The following is a 27,203-nucleotide window of genomic DNA, read 5'->3' on the forward strand; positions in this document are numbered from 1 at the left end:
GGATCACCACTTTATTTTAAGAATGTAAAATGTCAGAATAATAGTAGAGATAATGATTATTTCAGCTTTTATTTCTTTCATCACATTCCCAGGGGGTCAGAAGTTTACATACACTCAATTAGTATTTGGCAGCATTGCCTTTAAATTGTTTAACTTGGGTCAAACGTTTTGGGTAGCCTTCCACAAGCTTCCCACAATAAGTTGAGTGAATTTTGGCCCATTCCTCTTGACAGAGCTGGTGTAACTGAGTCAGGTTTTTAGGCCTCCTTGCTGACACACGCTTTTTCAGTTCTGCCCACAAATTTTCTATGCGATTGAGGTCAGGGCTTTGTGATGGCCAACTCCAATACCTTGACTTTGTTGTCCTTAAGCCATTTTGCCACAACTTTGGAAGTATGCTTGGGAAGACCCATTTGCGACCAAGATTTAACTTCCTGACTGATGTCTTGAGATTTTGCTTCAATATATCCACATAATTTTCCTTCCTCATGATGCCATCTATTTTGTGAAGTGCACCAGTCCCTCCTGCAGCAAAGCACCCCCACAACATGATGCTGCCACCCCCGTGTTTCACGGTTGGGATGGTGTTCTTCGCCTTGCAAGCTTCCCCCTTTTCCTCCAAACATAACGATGGTCATTATGGCCAAACAGTTCTATTTTTATTTCATCAGACCAGAGGACATTTCTCCAAAAAGTACGATCTTTGTCCCCATGTGCAGTTGCAAACCGTAGTCTGGCTTTTTTTAATGCCGGTTTTGGAGCAGTGGCTTCTTCCTTGCTGAGCGGCCTTTCAGGTTATGTCGATATAGGACTCGTTTTACTGTGGATATAGATACTTTTGTACCTGTTTTCTCCAGCATCTTCACAAGGTCCTTTGCTGTTGTTCGGCGATTGATTTGCACTTTTCACACCAAAGTACGTTCATCTCTAGGAGACAGAATGTGTCTCCTTCCTGAGCAGTATGACGGCTGCGTGGTCCCATGGTGTTTATACTTGCGTACTATTGTTTGTACAGATGAACGTGGTACCTTCAGGTGTTTGGAAATTGCTCCCAAGGATGACCCAGTCTTGTGGAGGTATACAATTTTTCTCTGAGGTCTTGGCTGATTTCTTTTGATTTTCCCATGATGACAAACAAAGAAGCACTGAGTTTGAAGGTTGGCCTTGAAATACATCTACAGGTACACTTCCAATTGACTCAAATTATGTCAATTAGCCTATCAGAAGCTTCTAAAGCCATGACATAATTTTCTGGAATTTTCCAAGCTGGTTAAAGGCACAGTCAACTTAGTGTATGTAAACTTCTGACCCACTGGAATTGTGAAACAGTGAATTATAAGTGAAATAATCTGTCTGTAAACAATTGTTGGAAAAATTACTTGTGTCATGCACAAAGTAGATGTCCTGACCGACTTGCCAAAACTATAGGTTGTTAACAAGAAATTTGTGGAGTGGTTGAAAAATGAGTTTTAATGACTCCAACCTAAGTGTATGTAAACTCTGACTTCAACTCTATTTGATGTCGGAAACAGTCAGTTATAAATTCTTCTGTCTTAGTTATAAACATCATCTAGTAGGCTTTGATTACATTTCCAATATCCTCGCCCATGTGGAAATTCTGTAAGTGTAGTATATATGCCAATTATGTGATGATCCGACTGCATTCTGTCCCCATCAACACTTTTTAAACTTTTGGTGCCAGAGAGAATGACATAAGAAAGTAATCTAGACAACTAGCTTGATTAAGCCTCCGCCATGTATAACTGACTAGGTCAGGGTATTTAAGTCTCCGTATATACACTAATTCCAACATATCCATGACATTCATCATTTCCTTAAGTGCCTGAGGGTGATAGTTTTTAGTGTGATTATCTTTACGGTCCATATAGGTATTTAAAACCTTATTAAAATCCCCCACCATAACAATAGAGTCTAGTGTTGCTTGTAGAGTTGATAAATTCTTATATATATTTTCAAAGAAGCTTGGATCATCATTATTTGTACCGTATAGGTTAATAAGTAATATCTGTTTATTGTCCAATAACATATTCAAAATAATCCATCTGCCTTGATGATCTGTTTGGACAATTTGCACATTTGGATCAAAATTACTGTTAATTAATATCATCAACCCTTTTGAATTTCTTTGCCCATGGGAGAAATATATTTCACCCCCCCAGTCCTTTTTCCAGAAAACTTCATCTAAAATTGTTGAATGAGTTTCCTGTAAACAATAGATACTATATTCTTTCTCTTTTAGCCAGGTAAATTCTGATAATCTTTTCTTATTATCTGCTAAGCCATTGCAATTATAACTGGCTGTACTTATTTCACCACTTATCATAATAAGACACACGTTTAAATTCTATTAATCCAAATATATGTTTGCAAATGTAACATGATGATTGAGTGTCTATATAGCTGTACCATGATATTTGCATTGCTACTAAGTAAACCTCCAATTGGTCCCCCCTATTCCACCCGCTAAAATCCCTCCTCATCCTGAGTTGGGTTGTCATCCCAATGCCCGGCAGACCATCCCCGACCCCCCGGATCCCATAGCCCCGGAGAAACCGGGACCCATCCTTCGAAAAGAGCACACAGTGCCACCCACAGAACAGAAGCAGATAAACCGCCAAATGCATTTACATCGCCCTCACCTCGATTTATATCATATATAATTAACTGTTAATGTTTGTAGTAATGTAGGCAATTTATGCAAAGGATTTTTACCTCTCACCAGTCTCGCCATTACCAAAATTACGTTATGGCAAGCAATTATTATATTAGCAAACAATTATTGTGAATTTTCCTATATTGTCCCTAACATCTTTTACTCCCTCACAACAGTTGTGGGATACACACACACACACATACACATACACACTCAACCCCTTTCCCCCACAACAACCATAGACTCAGATTCTCAACAATTGCACCATCCCAGAGCCCAACTCAAGAAAGGTCTTGATTTATGAATGCATATACAGTTGCAGCTGTATGAGAAGGCCTGCAAAACAGTCCAAAAGAATGGGCAGAAATGGGGAGATTTGATGAACCATTGTCATGTCCTAGATGATGGAGGTTAGATATACCTCCTTCCCCTGAAACACCCACAACATGGTCCCCCAAAGTGACCATATTCCCAAGCATCTCTATGCAGACTGTTAAATAGCCATCACTAGCCGGCTACCACCCGACCACTCAACCCTGCACCTTAGAGGCTGCTGCCCTAAATACATAGACATGGAATCACTGGCCACTTTAATAATGGAACACTTGTCACCTTAATAATGTTTACATACTGCTTTACTCATCTCATATGTATATACTGTATTCTATTCTACTGTATTTTAGTTAATGCCACTCCGACATTGCTCGTGCTAATATTTATATATTTCTTAATTCCATTCTTTTACTTTTAGATTTGTGCATTGTTATGAATTGTTAGATATTAATTCACTGTTGGAGCTCGGAACACAAGCATTTCGCTACACCCGCAATAACATCTGTTCAATATACTCTACCGTTCAAAAGTTTGGGGTCGCTTAGAAATGTCCTTGTTTTTGAAAGAAAAACACATTTTTTGTCCATTAAAATAACATTAAATTAATCCAAAATACAGTGTAGACATTGTTAATGTTGTAAATGACTATTGTAGCTGGAAACAGCTGATTTTTAATGGAATATCTACATAGGTGTACAGAGGCCTATTATCAGCATCCATCACTCCTGTGTTCCAATGGCATGTTGTGTTAGGAAATCCAAGTTGATCATTTTAAAAGGTTAATTGATCATTAGAAAACCCTTTTGCAATTATGTCAGCACAGCTGTAAACTGTTGTCCTGATTAAAGAAGCAATACAACTGGCCTTCTTTAGACTAGACTAGTTGAGTATCTGGAGCATCAGCATTTGTGGGTTCGATTACAGACTCAAAATGTCCAGAAACAAATAACTTTCCACTGAAACTCGTCAGTCTATTCTTGCTCTGAGAAATGAAGGCTATTCCATGCAAGAAATTGCCAAGAAACTCCCTTTACAGAACAGCGCAAACTGGCTCTAACCAGAATAGAAAGAGGAGTGGGAGGCCCGGTTCTACACTCTCATTTAAACTCCTTACTTGTTCGTTGAAACAATGAACAAACACCACCTGCTGGAGAGAGACTGAGTTTCTGCGAGTTGGGCCTTCCTCTTCCTTTTTGTTAAATCAGTGGTCTCACGCCGAGGCAGCTCGGTTCCAAATCGAATGCAATCTACTTTCAGCAGGTGCAGAACACGACTACATGCTTGCCTGGGCAAGATTAATCGAACCCCCTCATTGAAAACGACATAAATTAACTATTTTGAGTTAGTTATTAATGGGTGCGTTCGACATTGCAGCCGACTTTAAAGGCAAGTCAAGACTGACTGATCTACAAATCACATTGCATCATTAACCCTTAATTAACTGGCACACCAATATATATATATATATATAATTTTTTTATTTATTTTAGTCTAATGCACTGATGGCACATTGTGTCAGCTTCTTCAACTACAAGACCTACAACCCACAGCCTTGTTGCCCTAGGTCTGGGATTTCAGAGACATGGGGATGTTCTCATTTGGCCAAAAGACTGTCCTCTCCTCGAATCCTCTGTCTTCCGTGACCCGGAAACCGATAAGTGGTCGAGTGTCAATATGTTAGTAGGCGAACTGAGGAGTGTCCTCGCATCCTCATGTCAAGGAAGCACAAGATTATCCTACCTGAGTCCTTTGCGGAAGGGTTTGGAGAGCCGCTACACCCCAATTTGAATCAGAGAAAAGTAGGCACATATTTAAAATCGACATGCTACTTATCCTTTTATTTATAAAACTGACTTTTTACTACTTAAAACATTTAATTTGCACGTGAAGGAGTCTTCATACATGTGCATTTGTTCCCACATTTCCTCTCCTCCTCTCTTTGATTTTTATTTATTTATTTCACCTTTATTTAACCAGGTAGGCAAGTGGAGAACAAGTTCTCATTTACAGTTGCGACCTGGCCAAGATAAAGCAACAGCAGTTTGACACATACAACAACACAGAGTTACACATGGAGTAAAACAAACATACAGTCAATAATACAGTAGAAAAATAAGTCTATATACAATGTGAGCAAATGAGGTGAGATAAGGGTGGTAAAGGCAAAAAAGGCCATGGTGGCAAAGTAAATACAATACAGCAAGTAAAACACTGGAATGGTAGATTTGTAGTGGAAGAAAGTGCAAAGTAGAAATAGAAATAAATGGGGTGCAAAGGAGCAAAATAAATAAATACAGTAGGGGAAGAGGTAGTTGTTTAGGCTAAATTATAGATGGGCTATGTACAGGTGCAGTGATCTGTGAGCTGCTCTGACAGCTGGTGCTTAAAGCTAGTGAGGGAGATAAGTGTTTCCAGTTCCAGAGATTTTTGTAGTTCGTTCCAGTCATTGGCAGCAGAGAACTGGAAGGAGAGACGGCCAAAGGAGGAATTGGCTTTGGGGGTGACCAGAGAGATATACCTGCTGGAGCGCGTGCTACAGGTGGGTGCTGCTATGGTGACCAGTGAGCTGAGATAAGGGAGGACTTTACCTAACAGGGTCTTGTAGATGACCTGGAGCCAGTGGGTTTGGCGAGTATGAATCGAGGGCCAGCCAATGAGTGCGTACAGGTCGCAGTGGTGGGTAGTATATGGGGCTTTGGTGACAAAACAGATGGCACTGTGATAAACTGGATGCAGTCTATTGAGTAGGGTATTGGAGGCTATTTTGTAAATGACATCACTGAAGTCGAGGATCGGTAGGATTGTCAGTTTTACGAGGGTATGAATGGCAGCATGAGTGAAGGATGCTTTGTTGCGAAATAGGAAGCCAATTCTAGATTTAACTTTGGATTGGAGATGTTTGATGTGAGTCTGGAAGGAGAGTTTACAGTCTAACCAGACACCTAGGTATTTGTAGTTATCCACATATTCTAAGTCAGAGCCGTCCAGAGTAGTGATGCTGGACGGGTGGGCAGGTGCGGGCAGTGATCGGTTGAAGAGCATGCATTTAGTTTTACTTGTATTTAAGAGCAGTTGGAGGCCACGGAAGGAGAGTTGTATGGCATTGAAGCTAGTCTGGAGGGTTGTTAACACAGTGTCCAAAGAAGGGCCAGAAGTATACAGAATGGTATCGTCTGCGTAGAGGTGGATCAGAGAATCACCAGCAGCAAGAGCGACATCATTGATGTATACAGAGAAAAGAGTTGGCCCAAGAATTGAACCCTGTGGCACCCCCATAGAGACTACCAGAGGCCCGGACAACAGGCCATCCGATTTGACACATTGAACTCTATCAGAGAAGTAGTTGGTAAACCAGGCGAGGCAATCATTTGAGAAACCAAGGCTATTGAGTCTGCCGATGAGGATGTGGTGATTGACAGAGTCGAAAGCCTTGGCCAGGTCAATGAATACGGCAGCACAGTTTTGTTTCTTATCGATGGTGGTTACGATATCGTTTAGGACCTTGAGCGTGGCTGAGGTGCACCCATGACCAGCTCTGAAACAAGATTGCATAGCGGAGAAGGTGTGGTGGGATTCGAAATGGTCGGTAATCTGTTTGTTGACTTGGCTTTCGAATACCTTATAAAGGCAGGGTAGGATAGATATAGGTCTGTAGCAGTTTGGGTCAAGAGTGTCCCCCCCCTTTGAAGAGGGGGATGACCGCAGCTGCTTTCCAATCTTTGGAGATCTCAGACGACACGAAAGAGAGGTTGAAAAGCCTAGTAATAGGGGTTGCAACAATTTCGGCAGATCATTTTAGAAAGAAAGGGTTCAGATTGTCTAGCCTGGCTGATTTGTAGGGGTCCAGATTTTGCAGCTCTTTCAGAACATCAGCTGACTGGATTTGGGAGAAGGAGAAATGGGGAAGGCTTGGGCGAGTAGCTGTGGGGGGTGCAGTGCTGTTGACCGCGGTAGGGGTAGCCAGGTGGAAAGCATGGCCAGCCGTAGAAAAATGCTTATTGAAATTCTCAATTATAGTGGATTTATCGGTGGTGACAGAATTTCCTATCCTCAGTGCAGTGGGCAGCTTTGAGGAGGTGTTCTTATTCTCCATGGACTTTACAGTGTCCCAGAACTTTCTTGAGTTTGTGTTGCAGGAAGCAAATTTCTGCTTGAAAAAGCTAGCCTTCGCTTTTCTAACTGCCTGTGTATATTGGTTTCTAACTTCCCTGAAAAGTTGCATATCACGGTGGCTGTTCGATGCTAATGCAGAACGCCACAGGATGTTTTTTGTGTTGGTTAAGGGCAGTCAGGTCTGGAGAGAACCAAGGGCTATATCTGTTCCTGGTTCTAAATTTCTTGAATGGGGCATGCTTATTTAAGACGGTGAGGAAGGCATTTAAAAAAAATAACCAGGCATCCTCTACTGACGGGATGAGGTCAATATCCTTCCAGGATACCCGGGCCAGGTCGATTAGAAAGGCTTGCTCGCTGAAGTGTTTCAGGGAGCGTTTGACAGTGATGAGTGGAGGTCGTTTGACCGCTGACCCATTACGGATGCAGGCAATGAGGCAGTGATCGCTGAGATCTTGGTTGAAAACAGCAGAGGTGTATTTAGAGGGCAAGTTGGTTAGGATGATATCTATGAGGGTGCCCGTGTTTACGGCTTTGGGGTGGTACCTGGTAGGTTCATTGATAATTTGTGTGAGATTGAGGGCATCAAGCTTAGATTGTAGGATGGCTGGGGTGTTAAGCATGTCCCAGTTTAGGTCACCTAGCAGCACAAGCTCTGAAGATAGATGGGGGGCAATCAGTTCACATATGGTGTCCAGAGCACAGCTGGGGGCAGAGGGTGGTGTATAACAGGCGGCAACGGTGAGAGACTTGTTTTTAGAGAGGTGGATTTTTAAAAGTAGAAGTTCAAATTGTTTGGGTACTGACCTGGATAGTAGGACAGAACTCTGCAGGCTCTCTCTGCAGTAGATTGCAACACCGCCCCCTTTATCTTGTCTGAAAATGTTGTAGTTAGGGATGATTTCAGAGTTTTTGGTGGTCTTCCTAAGCCAGGATTCAGACACGGCTAGGACATCCGGGTTGGCAGAGTGTGCTAAAGCAGTGATTACCTTTGACCTTTTTCAAAAAGAGGCGAGGAGATGGAAGAGTTAGCTAAGCTAATTGAGAATGTCCCTAGGTCCACAATGTGACTATCAAAATGTGGGAATGATAGTGTAGCCTGAAAGCCAATTTATGCTTGATCTGCAAATGTGGTCAGAGGCGTTGTATGGAAGGTGTGACACAATTGCGAAGCCTCCGGAGGCATGCAGAGGCTAAATCAAGCTCCATACCACATCGCTGTGCGCCTCTCACATTTTGTAACAATGCAGAGGGCACTGTATAGTTCAGCATTGACATGATTGGTTGACGGTAAGTGGGGGCGGGAGGTCCTGTATAAACATTGTTCTGGCTACTGCGGCGGCTGCATCTCAGTAAATGCTATACGGCCACAGCAGATGGCAGATTTACCATGCAGAGCCTTTAAGAGCTTGAATCAATCCTCTTCAACAGCTTGCATATCGTAATATGCAGAGTCAGACATGCTGCAATATCAAAACCAGCCAGTGCAGGCCAATTAATACTGGGAGACTGAAATGTATGTGATATGACTCTCTTATTGGCTACGCACGCCTCAAACTCAATCAACAAGTTTGTATACACAAAAAACACAACAGGCGTGCCATCTCTCACAGACTATAGAGGCCTTTATTGGCATTACCACAACAGAGTCGGGTACAAAACCATCTTCTGTACATCACTGTTCCCTTATTAAATCACTACAACAAGAGTAAAAGAGTTTATTTATATACATTCTAATTTCATCATTCAGCGACATCTAGGCAGGTGACCAGAGAGGTGGTGGGTGCGAGCAAAGGTGCGATGGCAGCGGGGGCAGGAGTATGGTCTCTCCCCAGTGTGGGTCCTCATGTGAATTTTAAGGTGGTTGGCCAAGCGGAATCTCTTGTCACACTCCTGGCAGGGATATGGCCGTGAGTTATTGTGGATCCTCATGTGTCTGGTCAGATCAGCAGAACAGATAAACCGTCGGTGGCATTCAGAACATTCAAATGGCCTCTCCCCAGTGTGGATGCGCTTGTGTTTGGTCAGATCTCCAGACTGAGTGAAGCTTTTACCGCACTCAGTACAGGTGTATGGTTTCTCACCTGTGTGAGTGCGCTGGTGGTTCTTCAGGTGTTCATGTCGGAAAAATGTCTTGTCACACACTGTGCAGTGGAAAGGCCTCTCCCCAGTGTGTGTGCGCTGGTGGGTTTTCAACGCTGCACTGTTTATGAACTTCAGCCCACAAACCCCACAATGGTAGTTCCTTTCATTGTTGTGGATCTTCAGATGCAACTTCAGATAATTTCTGTAGGCAAAGTCTTTACCACACACAGTACATTTAAAAGGTCTCTCCCCTGAGTGTGTGCGCAGGTGAAGCTTCAGACAGTCCTTGTATGCAAACCGCTTGTCACATTTGGAGCAAGAGAAAGACTTCTCGCCAGAGTGAATAGTCATGTGAACTCGGAGGCGCCCCATCCGGGCAAAATCCTTTCCACAATCCTGACATTTGAATGGCTTGACCCCCGAGTGTATCATCATATGTTTGCGGTAACTGCTGTCTTCTGAGAAGCTCTTGCCACACTCCTTGCAGACGTAAGGCTTCTCGCCGGTGTGTGTGCGCATGTGAATGCGCAGATTCCGAGGACTAGAGCAGCTTTTGCCACACTCTGAGCATGGCATGCCAATGTTCATACAGACAGGGCCATCCTCAAGCTTAGTGTCCTCAGGCTTGTGACACTGGTGAGGCCCCAGTCCCCAGCAATTCTTGAAGCTCTTTCCACAGTCAGCGCAACTGAGGTATCCATCTGTGAAAGTGACAGACATTTTGTGCCAAACCTTGCAGTGAGTATGCAGTCTGGCTATGTACTGGAAGCTGCGGGCACAATAGGGGCAGGGGTGGAGTTTTCTCAGAGAGGGAGAGGGGTGGGCCTGACGGGTGTGGACGTGTAGTTGCCGTGGGGTATGGAACATGCAGCTACAGTGGGGACAGCTGTGTGTGGGGGCATACACGGTTTTACTCTTTGAGACTTGGCTTTTCAACATGGCCAGGTACTGCTTCGGGTGTTTGGTCTTGATGTGGTTCTCCAGGAAGTAACAGTCAGTGAAGGAGATGGTGCAGTGTGGACAAGGAAAGAACTGAGAAGTAGAGACTGAGGGAGAGGAAGGATGGTAGAAAGAGTGAGAAGAGAATAATGTGAGGAGAGAGGAAACAGAACACAAACGTGATTTCTTACATTTCCTCATTCAACAATAAAATACTCATTTCAAAGTTTGCTAAATGAATGTTCAAGTGATGTTCAAGTAATCCCATCATCCATTTCAAATGCAGTGTTGTGGGTGGACTGGATATATGAACTTTGCCTTACCTCCATCGGGCTCTTCTGGGTTTTCCTCCTTCACCAAACACACTTTAGTGTCTCGCAGAAGAGTCTTAACCACCACCTTATGGATTAGAAAGATGAAGAAACCACAATATGCATGAACCAAAAGTCTAAATACTATTGTCTAGTTACTAACTGTCACATGTTGGGAAAGACCACTAACTCTTCTTACATTAGACAATCTTGTTAGCATCACCATAGGACTCCTTGATATCTGGCTACACCCGGTCATTGGATTGGATGTATTTTGATGTTCGATGTGGTTCTTCTGGAAGGAAGGAATAGAACGGTTTTGTTCTTCTCCCATTCCCTGCCGTTCAAAGTCTTTTGGTTCCTCTTTGATTAGGATAGAGTTGTTACAAACTCCTTTAGTAATGTAGGGTGATTGGTTAATGTCTGGTTCTTCTCTACTGCAGTCAAAATCATCGGACTGTCTTCCACACTCTGTTTTGATGGGGTTTCGATGGTGTTTAGACATCTTGGTTTTGTTGTGTTGCTTTTTCCCAGGTTTGCTCTTCATCTTGTTGACTGGAGTGCTTCTTCATTTGAATTCTGTCGAGAAAAGACCAGGTTAAATTGAGCATCACACTTAGAGAGCTATACCAGGCAGGGATCATACTAATATCGAACCAGGGTCTGTAGTGACGCCTCTAGCACTAAGATGCAGTGCCTTAGACTGCTGCGCCACTCAGGATCCCTAAACTAACTAGCTAATGTCTTGAGCTGCTAGGATTAGTATTTTATTAGGATGCCCATTAGCAACTGCCAAAGCAGTAGCTACTCTTACTGGGGTCCCAACAAAACATGACATATTACGTAACATTAATAGATAGGTAAAGCACAAGGACAGAGCAACATACATTTTAAATTAGAATACACACGTTTATACATTTACGCCTTGGCTCTCCATGCATAATATAGTCATTATAACGGAAATACTGCAGCCATTAATTTCCCATACATTGCCATCCTTTGCTCTACTGTTAAAATCGCTTGGTCTAAAAGCCGATTTATGTGGTCAGAGGCTCCATATGGATGGTGTGAAGCAATTTCGGAGCCTCTGGGGGCATGCAGAGGCCAAATTGAGCTCCATACCACACCGCCGTGCGCCTCCCAAATGTTGACAATGCGGAGGGCTCCATTTAGCTCCTCCGCATTGACATGATTGGGTGACGGTAGATGGGGATGGGAGGTCCTGTATAAACAAACTCATTCCTTGACAATTTGCTTTACAACAGATCTGCGCTGCTTGACAATGCGCAATAAGTATAAATGCCCTGACTTCTGCAGAGGCGTATCGCCGTAAATGCTGCACGGCCAATGCAAACATCAGATTGACCACGTAGCGCCTTTAAACAGGTCAGGATATCCTAATCTCGCAGCATCCGCGAACACTGATGTAATAATCTCACAGCAGAAATTGTTTCGTAAACACAAGATAGAATCTCAGAACATCTGGGGTGTAGTCATTAGTCCAACCACTATTGGACAAATTCAGATAGGTCCCTCCCCGTTACGTTCATTTTGCTTCCGTTAAAAAAACGTTTTGCAACAGAATAAGCTAATGAATAGCCCCTGGAACTATCATGTCCTTGGTTCTTCCGTTTGACGTAAATCCTATGTAATCGTGTGATTCATAGATGCTACTGAATGCAAGTGCAACCAGATAGGGAGAGGCAATGCAAGAGGGTGTACTCTGCCCAAAATCTGTCCACGTTAAGCAGATCATTAATTATGTATGGCATTTTTGTATGGGGTCGGGGCAATGAGAGTGTCGAATTTAGTCAAGATAAACAGGAAATGCTATTTTAATACGTGCGGTTTATTTGATATAATATAAGTTTGGTAATGCTTAGGTTATTACGAGTGTACTGATATAAGTGTGATGCACTGACATCCCGGCAACTTCGAGAAAAATCACTTTATACTAGAGCTGTCCCTGTTGAAATTCAAGACGGTCTACATGCGGTGGACGTTAACACCCCTCATAGAATATTCAAAAAACGAGATGTATCCACCTATCTAAAGAAAGCAATAGGGGGACCTCGCCGTTATGCTCTGTGGACAACGAATCCCCATTGTTAGGGCGGAGACACACGCATCTCGTCATTATATCCAGCATCTTTGGTGCAACACACGAAAACGAAAATGCAATAATCACATGGAGTTTCACAGAAGTCGTTAACTTGTAGTCTCGTCTTTGTTGATAAGAACAATACAGCAAAGGCTAACATATTTTATATCTCGTAAATGCTCAATGATAGAAGGGCAAACACAGCCTCGCCTACCTTTGTCGACGCCATAAAAACGCTGCACTTCCTAGTTTATGTTCTTAAAGTGCCTACTAAACGTGGCCTTGACCAATCAGGTAATGGATCCTCGATATGCAGCGATTTAGAGGCGGTTTATTGATGTGGATTCTTAAAGCAATATTCCTCAAAATAAGTGATACTGGAAATGTGTGGTATGTTTATGATAATAAAAAAAATAGTTATTTTATTGCAATAATAACAGGCTTCTTCTGTCAAAATGTGGGAATGATACTGTACAGCATTGGTTCCCAACCGTTTTTAGTTACTGTACCAACAACAAAATTTTGCTTTGCCTGGAGTACCCTTTAAGTATCCCATCATGTGCATTTTACCAGTAGGCCTATAGTCTCATAAGTCTATACGTTTTCTCAAGTACCCCCAGGGGTCCTAGGCTAGTAGTCCTGGTTGGGAACCAATGCTGTACAGGACAAAGTGATAAACACCACTGAAGGCCAATGATGGTTCTTATCCTGGGACTAGTACAAATCAGTTAATGACAGGATGGGTGGATCTCTGTTCAAGTGGTAACCCTGTTAACCCATGCACAGTGTAGATCAGAGGAGGCTGGTGGGAGGAGCTATTGGAGGACAGAATCATTGTAATGGCTGGAATGGAATAAATGGAACAGTATGAAACACAAAAATATGGAAACGACGTTTGACTCGATTCCAGTCCTGACATTACAACGAGCCCATCCTCCTATAGCTCCTCCCACAAGCCTCCACTGGCACAGATATCGCATGACAGCAAAGTCTTGCATTTCGCATTATCTGTGGTGCTGCTCGTGGCAACATTTTTTCACTGAGTCTACCTTTAAGCACATAACACAACATACAGTATCTCACAAGTGAGTACACCCCTCACATTTTTGTAAATATTTGAGTATATCTTTTTATGTGACAACACTGAATAAATGACACTTTGCTACAATGTAAAGTAGTGAGTGTACAGCTTGTATAACAGTGTAAATTTGCTGTCCCCTCAAAATAACTCAACACACAGCCATTAATGTCTAAACCGCTAGCAACAAAAGTGAGTACACCCCTAAGTGAAAACGGCCAAATTGGGCCCAATTAGCCATTTTCCCTCCCTGGTGTCATGTGACTTGTTAGTGTCACAAGGTCTCAGGTGTGAATGGGGAGCAGGTGTGTTAAATTGTATCATCGCTCTCATACTGACTGGTCACTGGAAGTTCAACATGGCACCTCATGGCAAAGAACTGAGGATCTGAAAAAAAAGAATTGTTGCTCTACATAAAGATGGCCTGGGCTATAAGAAGATTGCCAAGACCCTGAAACTGAGCTGCAGCACGGTGGCCAAGACCATACAGCGGTTTAACAGGACAGGTTCCACTCAGAACAGGCCTCACCACGGTCGACCAAAGAAGTTGAGTGCACGTGCTCAGCGTCATATCCAGAGGTTGTCTTTTGGAAATAGACGTATGAGTGCTGCCAGCATTGCTGCAGAGGTTGAAGGGGTGGGGGGGGTCAGCCTGTCAGTGCTCAGACCATACGCCGCACACTGCATCAAATTGGTCTGCATGGCTGTCGTCCCAGAAGGAAGCCTCTTCTAAAGATAATGCACAAAAAAGCCCGCAAACAGTTTGCTGAAGACAAGCAGACTAAGGACATGGATTACTGGAACCATGTCCTGATGAGACCAAGATAAACTTATTTGGTTCAGATCGTGTCAAGCGTGTGTGGCGGCAACCAGGTGAAGAGTACAAAGACAAGTGTGTCTTGCCTACAGTCAAGCATGGTGGTGGGAGTGTCATGGTCTGGGGCTGCATGAGTGCTGCCGGCACTGGGGAGCTACAGTTCATTGAGGGAACCATGAATGCCAACATGTACTGGGACATACTGAAGCAGAGCATGATTCCCTACCTTCGGAGACTGGGCCGCAGGGCAGTATTCCAACATGATAACGACCCCAAACACACCTCCAAGACGACCACTGCCTTGCTAAAGAAGCTGAGGGTAAAGGTGATGGACTGGCCAAGCATGTCTCCAGACCTAAACCCTATTGAGCATCTGTGGGGCATCCTCAAACGGAAGGTGGAGGAGTGCAAGGTCTCTAACATCCACCAGCTCCGTGATGTCGTCATGGAGGAGTGGAAGAGGACTCCAGTGGCAACCTGTGAAGCTCTGAACTCCATGCCCAAGAGGGTTAAGGCAGTGCTGGAAAATGATGGTGGCTACACAAAATATTGACACTTTGGGCCCAATTTTGATATTTTCACTTAGGGGTGTACTCACTTTTGTTGCCGGTGGTTTAGACATTAATGGCTGTGTGTTGTTATTGAGGGGACAGCAAATTTACAGTTATACAAGCTGTACACTCACTACTTTACATTGTAGCAAAGTGTCATTTCTTCAGTGTTGTCACATGAAAAGATATACTCATATTTACAAAAATGAGAGACTGTACATGCCATCTTTCACAGACCGTCACCTTTGTCAGTCATCAGCAGGAGTCGGCATACAAATCTTGTCATTTAAAAAGCGATGAAATTAAGAAAAAAAAGAAATACAAAAAAACAGTTCATTAAACAATGTAACTATAACCTAATGATGTTCCATTATAACGTTATAGTTTCACTGTGGTGGAGTCATCTCCAAGTCATACCTATGAATACAATGAGTTATTATATAAGGTGTTATATAAAAAAGGCAAATCATTATAATTTCCGACATTAGGCAGGTGTTTCAAGATGTTTGGTTTGAAGCTGGAAAAGCAAGGGGGGCAGGGGTACGATCTCTCCCCCGTGTGAGTCTTCATGTGGCGTCTAAAGCGTTTCCGTTCATAGAAGCTTTTCCCTCATTCTTGGCAGAAGTATGGCTTCATAGGTTTGGTATTGCTACATTTCAACCAGTGCAGGCCAATGATGGCTTATGGGATGAAACAAATCATGTTTTCCAACTGTTCAAGTGGTCTTTATGTAATTAACGTTCTAATTATTCCTCTAGTTAACAACAAATTCTTATTTACAATGACAGCCAACACCAGCCAAACCGGGACCAATTGTGCGCCGCCCTATGGGACTCCCAATCACGGCCGGTTGTGCTACACCCTGGTTCGAATCCAGGTTGTCTGTAGTGACGCGTCTAGCACTGAGATGCAGTGCCTTAGACTGCTGCGCCACTCGGGAGCCCCATGAATCTAACGTCATGTTTATAACAATGCATGGAGAGTGAGCTTTACATAAATGCTCCTCTTGTTCCAAATCAAGGAATACACTACAAAACAAAAAGGAATAAACATACCATCTTTTCAAAACATTATCACCTACTCATCACTAGGACAATAAGTCAAACAATCTTCTGTACATCACAGTCCCTTTAAAAAAAATATATCAAATACAGGTTAAAACAGCTACAAGATAACAAAAACATAACTAACAATCTAATGTATGTGAACAAATTGGAATATTGCTAAAGACATTGTGGTATCATAGGTAGATTCTGTGATATGGAGTTACCATACACAGTAGTGGTACAGTTCGCATATGTTGTCAAGCATCGATCACTGAAGGGAACAAATCCCCCCTCCTATTCATTCATAGGTTTAACGCATTTAAGTTAAAGACATCTAGGCAGGTGATTGGAGAGGTTGATAAAAAAAATAAAAATAAAAGTGGGGGCAGGTATACGGTTTCCCCTTGTGGAGTTTCATGTGGACTTTAACGTGACTGTTCATAAAAGCTCTTCCCACACTCTTGGCAGGAGTATGGCTTTACGTCACGGTGAGTGTGGGTCCTCACGTGCAGGGTCAGAGAAGCAGAGCAGATAAAGCGTTTGTGGCATTCAGAACATTCAAATGGCCTCTCCCCAGTGTGGAGGCGCTTGTGTTTAGTCAGATCTCCAGACTGAGTGAAGCTTTTACCGCACTCGGTACAGGTGTATGGTTTCTCACCTGTGTGAGTGAGATGGTGGTTCTTCAGGTGTGAGTCTAAACTCCTTGTCGCACATTGTGCAGTGGTAGGGCCTTTCCCCGGTGTGTGAGCGCATGTGTAACTTCAATAACCCAAGCCTTATGAACTTGCGCCCACAAAGGTAGTTTCTGGTTGCTGTGGATCTTCAGATGCGTCTTCAGATAACCTTTGTCAGCAAAGTCTTTACCACACACAGTACATTTGAAAGGTCTCTCCCTTGAGTGTGTGCGCAGGTGAAGCTCCAGACTACCCTTGTATGCAAACCGCTTGTCACAATGGGAGCAGGAGAACTTTCTCTCACCAGAGTGAACAGTCATGTGATTCCTCAGAAGGTTTGCCTGGGCGAAAGCCTTCCCACAATCCTGGCATTTGAATTCTTTGACCCCCCCTTGTGTATCAGCAGGTGTTTGCCTAAACAGCTGCCGTTCGAGAATCTTTTGCCGCACTCCTTGCATTCGTAAAGCTTCTCTCTGGTGTGCATGCGCACGCGAGTGTTCAGGCTTGTAGGAGTTGTGAGGATCTTGCCACACTCAGAGCAATGGAAGCCGACTTCCAGACATATCACAGGCTTAGTGTCCTTAGGTTTAGTGTCCTCTGGTTCATGACACCGGTGAGGATCCAGTCCCCAGCAATTCTCAAAGCTCTTCCCACAGTCCGCGCAACTGAGGTGTCCATCGATGAGAACAACGGCCATTTTGTGCAAATTCTTGCAGTGCTTCAGCAGGCTGCCCAGGTACTTGAATCTGCGGGAACACTGTGGGCAGGTGTGGAATTTCTCCTGAACCCTGTGGGGACGGCCAGTTCTCCGGGGAGGGGCAGGTTTCTGGGGACGGTCAGAGGGGTGGGCCTGGCGGGTGTGGATGTCTAGCTGTCGTGGTGTATGGAACATGCAGCTACAGTGGGGACAGCTGTGTGTGGGGCCGTACACTCTTTTACTCTTTGAGACTTGGCTTTTCAACATGGCCAGGTACTGCTTCTGGTGTTTGGTCTTGATGTGGTTCTCCAGGAAGTAACAGTCAGTGAAGGAGATGGTGCAGTGTGGACAAGGAAAGAACTGAGACAAGACAAGACTGAGGAAGGACAGAGATGGGCGGGTGGAAGGAAGGTAAAGAAGAAAGAAGGGTATGATAGGAGGGGAGAAAGGGAACAGACAATGGGAAATGTCATTTTTCTCATAAAAGAATCCTTGCTGTCATTTAGTTCACCTTCAGTAATTCATCACCCGTTTAATCCTGTGAGACCCAAGGATTTTTGCAACACTTAAAGTTCCTCTAGTTCAGAGTTTCTTCACTTCTTTTTTTCTACATAGTCACTGCATCTTAGAGATGACAGTATACAACAAATGCTTCTAAGAGATACATCTGGGTGGTGCCGAGTGATTCACCGAAATGTAAAAAAGAAAAATAACCAACAACTAAATGACCGACGTCGGTTCAATTATTCTAATTCAATTCTTTAAAAAAAATGTATGAGCTCAATGCACAGTTTCTCTAGAGATTAATCCGATCAAGCCCGAACTGTGCAATTAGTATGGAGTTGTAGTTTCCAAATAGTCTACATAGTTTTGCAGAGAAAACATGGTAATTAACGACAATGACCATAATCCATTGCATGCCTACTTGTCCGGTCCGTTTCTTTTACGCCTGCTACATAAGAGAGAAGAATGCACGATCGAGAAGGATGGAGAGCAGTTGCTTTGAGAGGCATCTTTACATGATCTAAGTGATTGATAGTTGGTAATCAGCAGTCATAAAAGTATGCCTTATTTCCTTTTAGTACTACTAAAATAGTGATTGGAATGTAATAAATTCCTAATAAAGTGTAATATACAAACATTTAATTAAAGTAATGTGAATAAATTATGGTTAATAAGTGATAAGCCGTAATGGGCATCAAGCGACTTTTATTAATTGGTATTTTCTGTGTTACAGCCTTCAAATCACAAGTGCTTGGCGCATTTAATGTTTAAAAAATGTATCCAAACTGACAAGTTAATTTTGAAAATATTATAATTGATACAGAACCGACCTCAAAAAGAACTAGTCACTCAGCACTATATCTGGGTCACAGGAGATGAACTACGTAGTGTTTGACATGAGTTAAGACTCTTACAGGGTTAAACTGCAGTGTTGGGAGTAGACTGAAGTATGTATGAACACTATGTCCTACCTCCACTGTTGTCTTCATCCCTCCTGGCATCTGTCTCTTCCTTCACCAAACACACTTTAGTGTCTCGCAGAAGAGTCTTAACCACCACCTTATGGATTAGATAGATGAAGAAAACAGTATGCATTAAACAACAATCTAAACACTCTTGTCTAGTTATTAACTGTCACATGTTTGGAAAGACAACTAACTTCTTACCTTAGACAATCTTGTTAGCATCACTAGAGGACTCCATGATATTTCACTACACGGGGGTCGGTTGGTTGGATGTCGTTTGATGTTGCTTGACATGCTTCTTCAGCAAGAAAAGTTTGGAACAGTCACCTATTTCCTTGGTTCATTTTTTATTTGGATGGTTCAAAGTAACCCCATTTGTTTTGGACTGTTTAGTCCTCTTGGTTATGTTTACTTTTTCCAGGTGTGTTCTCCATCTAGTTGACTTGAGTACCTCAGTCTGGTTAACCTTCAGCTTTCTTTGAATTGTGTGGAGAAAAGACCAAGCTGTCTGAACTCATGAGCTAGACCATCACCCATCCAACACAAAAATGTAATAGTAGGCTGCATTATCAAATGATTTCGTCAGAAGTATGAACCCATAAGTCTGCATGAACCAAACTACGAAATGCTGAAGCCTACTAAGAGCCAGAAGCTCGGAACTAGCTAGCTAACTCGTCTACTTATAAACAGACCACCAGCAATAGCGGCGTTCTATTCACAACATTATCATAATGTTGCGGTGCCTATCATGTCATAAAGTGCATTTGATGGTATTTTATGGCACTAGCCTCTTTGCTAATGCTGTAGCAAATGAGCTACTAGTCTGCACCAAATTGAGTACTGCTAGCGCTAGGCAGCTAGTTACCTGGCTAACAAATAATGATCTTTGTTGATGAGAACAGAGCAAGTTAAAACAGAAAACCACCACCTGCAATTCTAGGCTATAAACTGGCGAGCAAGAAAGCTAATGTTAGACAACTTTCAATCCGTTCTCACCCAACAATTACCAAATCCACCAGAAACAGCTTTTGTTCCTCATTCATCTTGACGGAAAAAACAGCATGCTGGATGTCGTACTGGCCGAGATTAAAACCAGAAGACAATTTACTTTAACTGGCCAATCAGGTAATAGCCAAAGATTAAGAGGCTGATGATTGGGTGTGCATTCTTAAAGGAATATTCCAGTGCAATCATGTACATAATACAGCGGTTCTTAAACTTTTTCAGCCTGGGACCCAAACTTAGGAAAATATGCAACTATACGTAAATATCGGTACATTTCATTGCCCTTATGCCTAAAAAAAAATGCAATATAGACAAAAACAAATAACAATGAAATACCCATAAATATATTTTGTTTATTTTTCCCCATTAAAAACACTCTTACATACTTGTCTAGGTTGGAACTGTTGCGGTTAAAATACAATAAATTATTTCATTCTGAACAGGAATAAACGGATTGATCACATCCCACAGATGTATAACAGAACACACACACACACACACACACACACCCTGACTTGCATAGGTATGTGGTGCCAAACTGGATCAGAACATCTACTGCTTTCTCAGTCAGGCAAGAGACCGCTTCCTGCTGCAGATGAGCAACCCAGAACTGAGTGTTTGCCTCAAAAAGCATCTTGCTTCAATCAGTTTATTCCAGTTCAGAATAAAAATGATTACTTGTAACAGCAACAGTTCCAACCTAGACTTGTTTTCAACAATAATTTGTACAGTAAAATGTACAGTAGGCCTGATCATTTTTCATCTTCCTCTGTACTGTTTCTTAGGTTTGCAGTATCAGTAGCTAGTTAGCTAACGTTAGCCAAAGCAAGCTATTAGCTGTGTAACGTTAAAAGGCCAGGGGATTGTTTGAAAGAGAAACTTACATCTACTAACGTTACTATCAGAGATAGTACTCCCTTATTTCTGCTTATCATCACTTGTTATAAAATGACAACAATGCCTTGTTAGTTGACTTACTTTTCCACTTTCGAAGCACTGTTTCCTGAAGCATTCTGCCTTGTTCTGAAATAACTCCCTGGGTTTACCGTCATGTACAGAACTGCCTGGATGTTTGGTCAGGACGTGTCGTTTTATTAAGTTGTTCGTTTTGAAAGACTCATTACTAAGCACTTCCCCACACGAAACACATTGTTGGTGCTTTTTGCGTTTCATGACGATTGAGCTCAGTCAGACCTTGTGGCTAGCATGAGTCAATTTCATGACAGCGGTGAGGAATACCAAGTCAGTGGCTTGTTACCACAGCGCTGCAGCGTGTGGGGAGTGATCTTCAAGAAAACTGCTGAAAAAAATATCCGGTAAACCACGAAGCACACGGGCATCTCCCGCTACCTCTCCCACTTGCGCAGCTGCCAAACTAGAGCAGAGACTGCTGCTAAGCAGGGAGCGCACTTAGCCTAATCAATTCCAGTAATTAATGAAATAATTATACATTTACGTCGCGACCCATACTTTAAGAAACGCTGAATAATAAATGGTAGCAAAATGTAGGAATGATACTACCATAGATATACAATATAGATAGATATACAGTGTATATACATACACACACACTGGACAGTTTTATCTCCATCTCTTCATTCAAAGACTCAATCATGAACACTTACTGACAGATGTGGCTGCTTCGTGTGATGTATTGTTGTCTCTACCTTCTTGCCGATTGTGCTGTTGTCTGTGCACAATAATGTTTGTACCATGTTTTGTGCAGCTACCATGTTGTGCTGCAACCATGTTGTTATCATGTGTTGCTGCCATGCTATGATGTTTTCTTAGGTCTCTATTTATGTAGTGTTGTCTCTCTTGTCGCGATGTGTGTTTTTTTGTCCTATATTATCAATCTACACACAATACCCCATAATGACTAAGCAAAAACAGGGTTTTAGACATTTTTGCAAATATATTACAAATAAAAAACTGAAATATCACATTTACAGAAGTATTCACACCCTTTGCGATAAGACGCAAAATTGAGCTCAAGTGCATCCTGTTTCCATTGATCATCCTTGAAATGTTTCTACAACTTGATTGGAGTCCTCCTGTGGTAAATTCAATTGATGGGACATGATTTGGAAAGATCAGTACAGGTGCATCAAAGCTGGGACAGAGAGACTGAAAAATAGCTTCTCTCAAGGCCTACACTTGATTATTAATGCCACTTTAATAATGATTAAGGGTTGCACATTTTGGGGAATATTCAGAGGTGGAAACTTTTTGTGGGAATTAACCAGAATATATGGGAATTAACGGAAATATATGTAAATTAATATTCATAATTATTCAATGTAGATGTTTTTTTGCATTGGATATATTTACCATATCATATGGAGACAGAAACATAAACCTTTTACCTTATAAGTAGACATAATTGCAAATGATAAATCCTTCCAATAGAAATAAAATAAAATAAAAACTGTTACGAATTTAACTTTAATTAAATGAGTTGACTCTTCACATGGGATGATTTCACTGAACAACAAAAGAAAGTGAATATTGAATGATCCCCAATGATCCATCACATCTCCCACAAACGATTTCAACATACATCTGTAAAATGATAGTTTCTAGACTAAAGCTTTGGTTGTCTTCCTCTCAGGCTTCCATATCTTCTCCTTGGACCTCCTCAATGTCCACCTCTTGAACATCAGACTCTGAGGCCTCATCTTCACTGTCACTTTCCAACCTTGTTGAGAATGGCTCGTTGTCAGGCTCAAAAAGCCTCAAATTTGCCCAGATGGCCACCAATTTTTCAACCCTTGTATTGGTCAGCCTGTTGCGTGCTTTGGTGTGTGTGTTCCCAAACAAGAACCAGTTGCGCTCTGAGGCGGCTGATGTTGGTGGGATTTGGAGGATGATGGAGGCAACAGGGGAACGAGCCTCAGATCCACAAAGTCCCTTCCACCATGTGGCTGATGAGATATGTTGGCATGACTGCCATATTGCATCTCCATGCCAAAGCCCTTGCTCGGAAGTGTACTTCACCAGACTGCCAAGAACCTTGCCCTCATCCAGGCCAAGGTGGCGAGACACAGTAGTGATGACACCATAGGCCTTGTTGATCTCTGCAGCAGACAGGATGCTCTTGCCAGCATACTTGGGGTTCAACTTGTACACAGCGGCATGTATGGGCTTCAAGCAGAAGTCTTCACGCTTTTTGATGTATTTCAGAACTGCAGTTTCCTCTGCTTGGAGCAACAGTGAAGTGGGCAGGGCAGTACGGATTTCTTCTCTTACATCTACAAGCAGAGTCTGAACATCAGACAGGATGGCATTGTCTCCCTCAATCCGTGCAATGGCTACTGCTATAGGTTTCAGGAGTTTCAGGCTGCTTACCACTCTCTCCCAAAATACATCATCCAGGAGGATCCTCGATGGGGCTGTCCATATTGGCAGACTGTGATATGGCCATTTCTTAGAGAGACTCCTTCCCCTCCAGAAGACTGTCAAACATGATGACCACACCACCCCAACGGGTGTTGCTGGGCAGCTTCAATGTGGTGCTGTTATTATTCTCACTTTGCTTGGTGAGGTAGATTGCTACTATAACTTGATGACCTAACCATTTCCCTGGCTCTCTTGTAGAATGTATCCATTGTTTTCAGTACCATGATGTCCTTGAGGAGCAGATTCAATGCATGAGCAGCACAGCCAATGGGTGTGATGTGAGGGTAGGACTCCTCCACTTTAGACAAAGCGGCCTTCATGTTCGCAGCATTGTCTGTCACCAGTGCAAATATCTTCTGTGGTCCAAGGTTATTGATGACTGCCTTCAGCTCATCTGCAATGTAGAGACCGGTGTGTCTGTTGTCCCTTGTGTCTGTACTCTTGTAGAATACTGGTTGAGGGGTGGAGATGATATAGCTAATTATTCCTTGCCACGAACATTCAACCACCCATCAGAGGTGATTGCAATACAGTCTGCTTTCTCTATGATTTGCTTGACCTCCACCTGAACTCTGGTTGGATGGGTGTATGCTGGGTGAAGAACATTCAGAAATGTCTTCCAATACACATTGCCTGTGAGCATCAGAGGTTAACCAGTTGCATACACAGCTCGACCAAGACATTCATCAGCATCTCTGAATACGTTCCTCCATTGAGTAAAAAATAACTTCTGATTCCACGAGGACCATGAGCTGTTACTATCGATAAGGTGTCTGATTCATCATTTTCACCTCGACTAGAAGTAGAGGGACTTTTGTCAGCGGTTGCTTGTTGTGAGCACTGAGGGAACTTTATGCACTTGGCCAGATGATTCTGCATCCACATGGTAGCAAAAACTAACTAGAAGAAATTGTTAACAAGTTAGAAATTATATGAACACACTTTGCTGTAGGCTACTATTTACTAGTTAACAAAAAATAATGTATGTCATATAAAATATATTCACCCCACCCAGTATTGTAATCTAAACTTACCAGAAAGCATGTAGTCCTTGGCTCAGACAGTGTAGTAGTGTGGGCTCAATAGCATCTCATTAGTGTGCAATATCTTGAGAATCAGCTGTACATGTGATGGAAGAATACACTGTTGAACCAAAATATGCCACAAGACCTAGAATTGCCTTATGTGTATCCCACAAAAAAGGTTCACCGTTATAAGCTAACTTTTTTGATGAATTTAAGCGAAATTCCCCAAATTCCTGGGGTTAACTTCCCATGGAAAATTTCCGGGGAAAATCTGGAAAGTTTCCGACCCTTTGCACCCCTAATAATGATGTTTACATATCTTGCACTACTCATCCCAGATGTACAGTTGAAGTCGGAAGTTTACATAGACCTTAGCCAAATATATTTAAACTAAGTTTTTCACAATTACTGACATTTTATCCTTGTAAAAATGTCCTGTCTTAGGTCAGTTAGGATCACCACTTTATTTTAAGAATGTAACATTTCAGAATAATAGTAGAGAGATGATTTATTTCAGCTTTTATTTCTTTCAACACATTCAAAGGGGGTCAGAAGTTTACATACACTCAATTAGTATTTGGTAGCATTGCCTTTAAATTGTTTAACTTGGGTCAAACATTTCGGGTACCCTTCCACAAGCTTCCCACAATAAGTTGGGTGAATGTTGGCCCATTCGCCCTGACAGAGCTGGTGTAACAGAGTCAGGTTTGTAGGCCTCCTTGGTCTCACATGCTTTTTCAGGTCTGCCCACAAATTTTCTATGGGATTGAGGTCAGGGCTTTGTTGTCCTTAAGCCATTTTGCCACAACTTTGGAAGTATGCTTGTCCATTTAGAAGACCCATTTGCGACCAAGCTTTAACTTTCTGACTGATGTCTTGAGATGTTGCTTCAGTATATCCACATAATTTTCCTCCCTCATGATGCCATCTATTTTGTGAAGTGCACCAGTCCCTCCTGCAGCAAAGCACCCCCACAACATGATGCCTCTACCCCCGTGCTTCACAGTTGGGATGGTGTTCTTCGGCTTGCAAGCCTCCCCATTTTTCCTCCAAACATAATGATGGTCATTATGGCTAAACAGTTCAATTTTTGTTTCATCAGACCAGAGGACATTTCTCCAAAAAGTATGATCTTTGTCCCCATGTGCAGTTGCAAACCGTAGTCTGGCTTTTTTATTGCGGTTTTGGAGCAGTGGCTTCTTCCTTGCTGAGCGGCCTTTCAGGTTATGACGATATAGGACTCATTTTACTGTGAATATAGATATTTTTGTACCAGTTTCCTTCAACATCTTCACAAAGTCCTTCGCTGTTGTTCTGGGATTGATTTGCACTTTTTGCACCAAAGTACGTTCATCTCTAGAAGACAGAATGCGTCTCCTTCCTGAGCGGTATGACAACTGCGTGGTCCCATGGTGTTTATACTTGCGTACTATTGTTTGTACAGATGAACGTGGTACCTTCAGGCATTGGAAATTGCTCCCAAGGATGAACCAGACACATGGAGGTATACAATTTTTCTTTCTGAGGTCTTGGCTGATTTATTTAGATTTTTCCATGATGTCAAGCAAAGAGGCATTGAGTTTGAAGGTAGGCCTTGAAATACATCCACAGGTACACCTCAAATTATGTCAATTAGCCTATCAGAAGCTTCTAAAGCCATGACATTTTCTGGAATTTTCCAAGCTGTTTAAAGGCACAGTCAACTTAGTGTATGTGAACTTCTGACCCACTGGAATTGTGATACAGTTAATTATAAGTGAAATAATCGGTCTGTAAACAATTGTTGGAAAAATTACTTGTCATGCACAAAGTAGATGTCCTAACCTACTTGGCAAAACTATAGTTTGTTAACAAGAAAATTGTGGAGTGGTTGAAAAACAAGTTTTAATGACTCCAACCTAAGTGTATGTAAACTTCCGACTTCAACTATATATACTGTATTTTATACCATCTATTGCATCTCGTCTATGCCGGTTGGTCATGGCCCATCCATATATTTTTATGTACATATTCTTATTCCATCCCTTTAGTTAGAGTTGTGTGTATTAGGTAGTTGTGGAATTGTTAGATATTGCTGCACTGTCGGAACTAGAAACACAAGCATTTCGCTACACTTGCAATATCTACAAACCATGTGTATGGGACTAATAACATTTTATTTTTATATGGTCCCACAGTTGACAGTGCATGTCAGAGCAAAAACCAAGCCCTGATGTTGAAGGAATTGTCCGTAGAGTTCCGACAGGACTGTGTCAAGGCACAGATCTGGGGAAGGATACCAAAAAAATGTCTGCAGCAACCCTAAGCGCACAGCCAAGACAACCCAGGAGGGGCTTTGCGACAAGTCTCAATGTCCTTGAGTGGCCCAGCAGGAGCCTGGACTTGAACCCGATTGAACATCTCTGGAGACCTAAAAATAGCTGTGCAACGATGCCCCCCAAACAACCGGACACAGCTTGAGAGGATCTGCAGAGAAGAATGGGAGAAACTCCCCAAATTCAGGTGTGCCAAGCTTGTAGCGTCATACCCAATAAGACTCGAGGCTGTAATCGCTGCCAAAGATGCTTCAAAGTACTGAGTAAAGGGTCTGAATATTTATGTAAATGTGATTTATTTTATTTGCAAACATTTGCAAAAACCTGTTTTTGCTTTGTCGTTATGGGGTATTGTGTTTAAATTGAGGAAAAACTATTTCAGAATAAGGCTGTAAAGTAAATGTGGAAATTGTGAACGAGTCCGAATACTTTCCTGAATGCACTGTATATACACACAAACACACAGAGAGAAAGAATACCGGTACTACATGCTTGTCAACCATGTTCAAATGTTTGGTAATGTAATAAAAATCACAACCAGTGCAGAGTTCCAGAGTGACGCAGTGGTCTA

The 27,203-nt window shown here is 42.4% G+C and overlaps 2 protein-coding genes across 6 annotated transcripts; both read right to left on the minus strand.

Annotated features, from left to right (window-relative positions):
• Positions 1-8,727: 8,727 nt before the first annotated feature.
• LOC106595974 (zinc finger protein 501) lies at positions 8,728-19,985 on the minus strand. 5 transcript variants are annotated; one of them, XM_045718700.1, is made up of 6 exons: positions 19,885-19,975; positions 19,090-19,364; positions 18,895-18,982; positions 10,655-11,034; positions 10,468-10,543; positions 8,728-10,251 (listed from the first exon to the last, which is right to left on the minus strand). In XM_045718700.1, the coding sequence occupies exons 4-6, from the start codon at positions 11,000-11,002 to the stop codon at positions 8,867-8,869; spliced, it is 1,809 nt and encodes a 602-aa protein (XP_045574656.1). In that variant the 5' UTR covers positions 11,003-11,034; positions 18,895-18,982; positions 19,090-19,364; positions 19,885-19,975; the 3' UTR covers positions 8,728-8,866. The 5 variants fall into 5 exon arrangements, with proteins under 5 accessions (XP_045574656.1, XP_045574658.1, XP_045574655.1 ...); XM_045718702.1 differs by having other exon boundaries at positions 8,728-9,906; positions 19,090-19,985; XM_045718699.1 differs by having other exon boundaries at positions 19,090-19,981.
• On the minus strand, positions 15,135-19,931 carry LOC123743047 (zinc finger protein 595-like). Its single transcript, XM_045717744.1, has 2 exons — positions 19,885-19,931; positions 15,135-17,795 (listed from the first exon to the last, which is right to left on the minus strand). The coding sequence occupies exons 1-2, from the start codon at positions 19,929-19,931 to the stop codon at positions 17,051-17,053; spliced, it is 792 nt and encodes a 263-aa protein (XP_045573700.1). The 3' UTR covers positions 15,135-17,050.
• Positions 19,986-27,203: the final 7,218 nt, after the last annotated feature.

The sequence above is a fragment of the Salmo salar genome, chromosome ssa05 (genome assembly GCF_905237065.1).
Source record: "Salmo salar chromosome ssa05, Ssal_v3.1, whole genome shotgun sequence".
Lineage (NCBI taxonomy): Eukaryota > Metazoa > Chordata > Actinopteri > Salmoniformes > Salmonidae > Salmo > Salmo salar.

Excerpts from the sequence above, each read along its gene's own strand:
- LOC106595974 (XM_045718699.1), bottom strand. The coding sequence starts at position 11,002 with ATGAAGAGCAAACCTGGGAAAAAGCAACACAACAAAACCAAGATGTCT. Across the intron at positions 10,544-10,654 it reads TGCTAACAAGATTGTCTAAT|GTGGTGGTTAAGACTCTTCT; the intron begins GTAAGAAGAGTT and ends CTAATCCATAAG. Across the intron at positions 10,252-10,467 it reads CCCAGAAGAGCCCGATGGAG|TCTCTACTTCTCAGTTCTTT; the intron begins GTAAGGCAAAGT and ends CCTCTCCCTCAG.
- LOC123743047 (XM_045717744.1), bottom strand. The coding sequence starts at position 19,931 with ATGAATGAGGAACAAAAGCTGTTTCTGGTGGATTTGGTAATTGTTGG. Across the intron at positions 17,796-19,884 it reads GTGGATTTGGTAATTGTTGG|TCTTGTCTTGTCTCAGTTCT; the intron begins GTGAGAACGGAT and ends GTCCTTCCTCAG.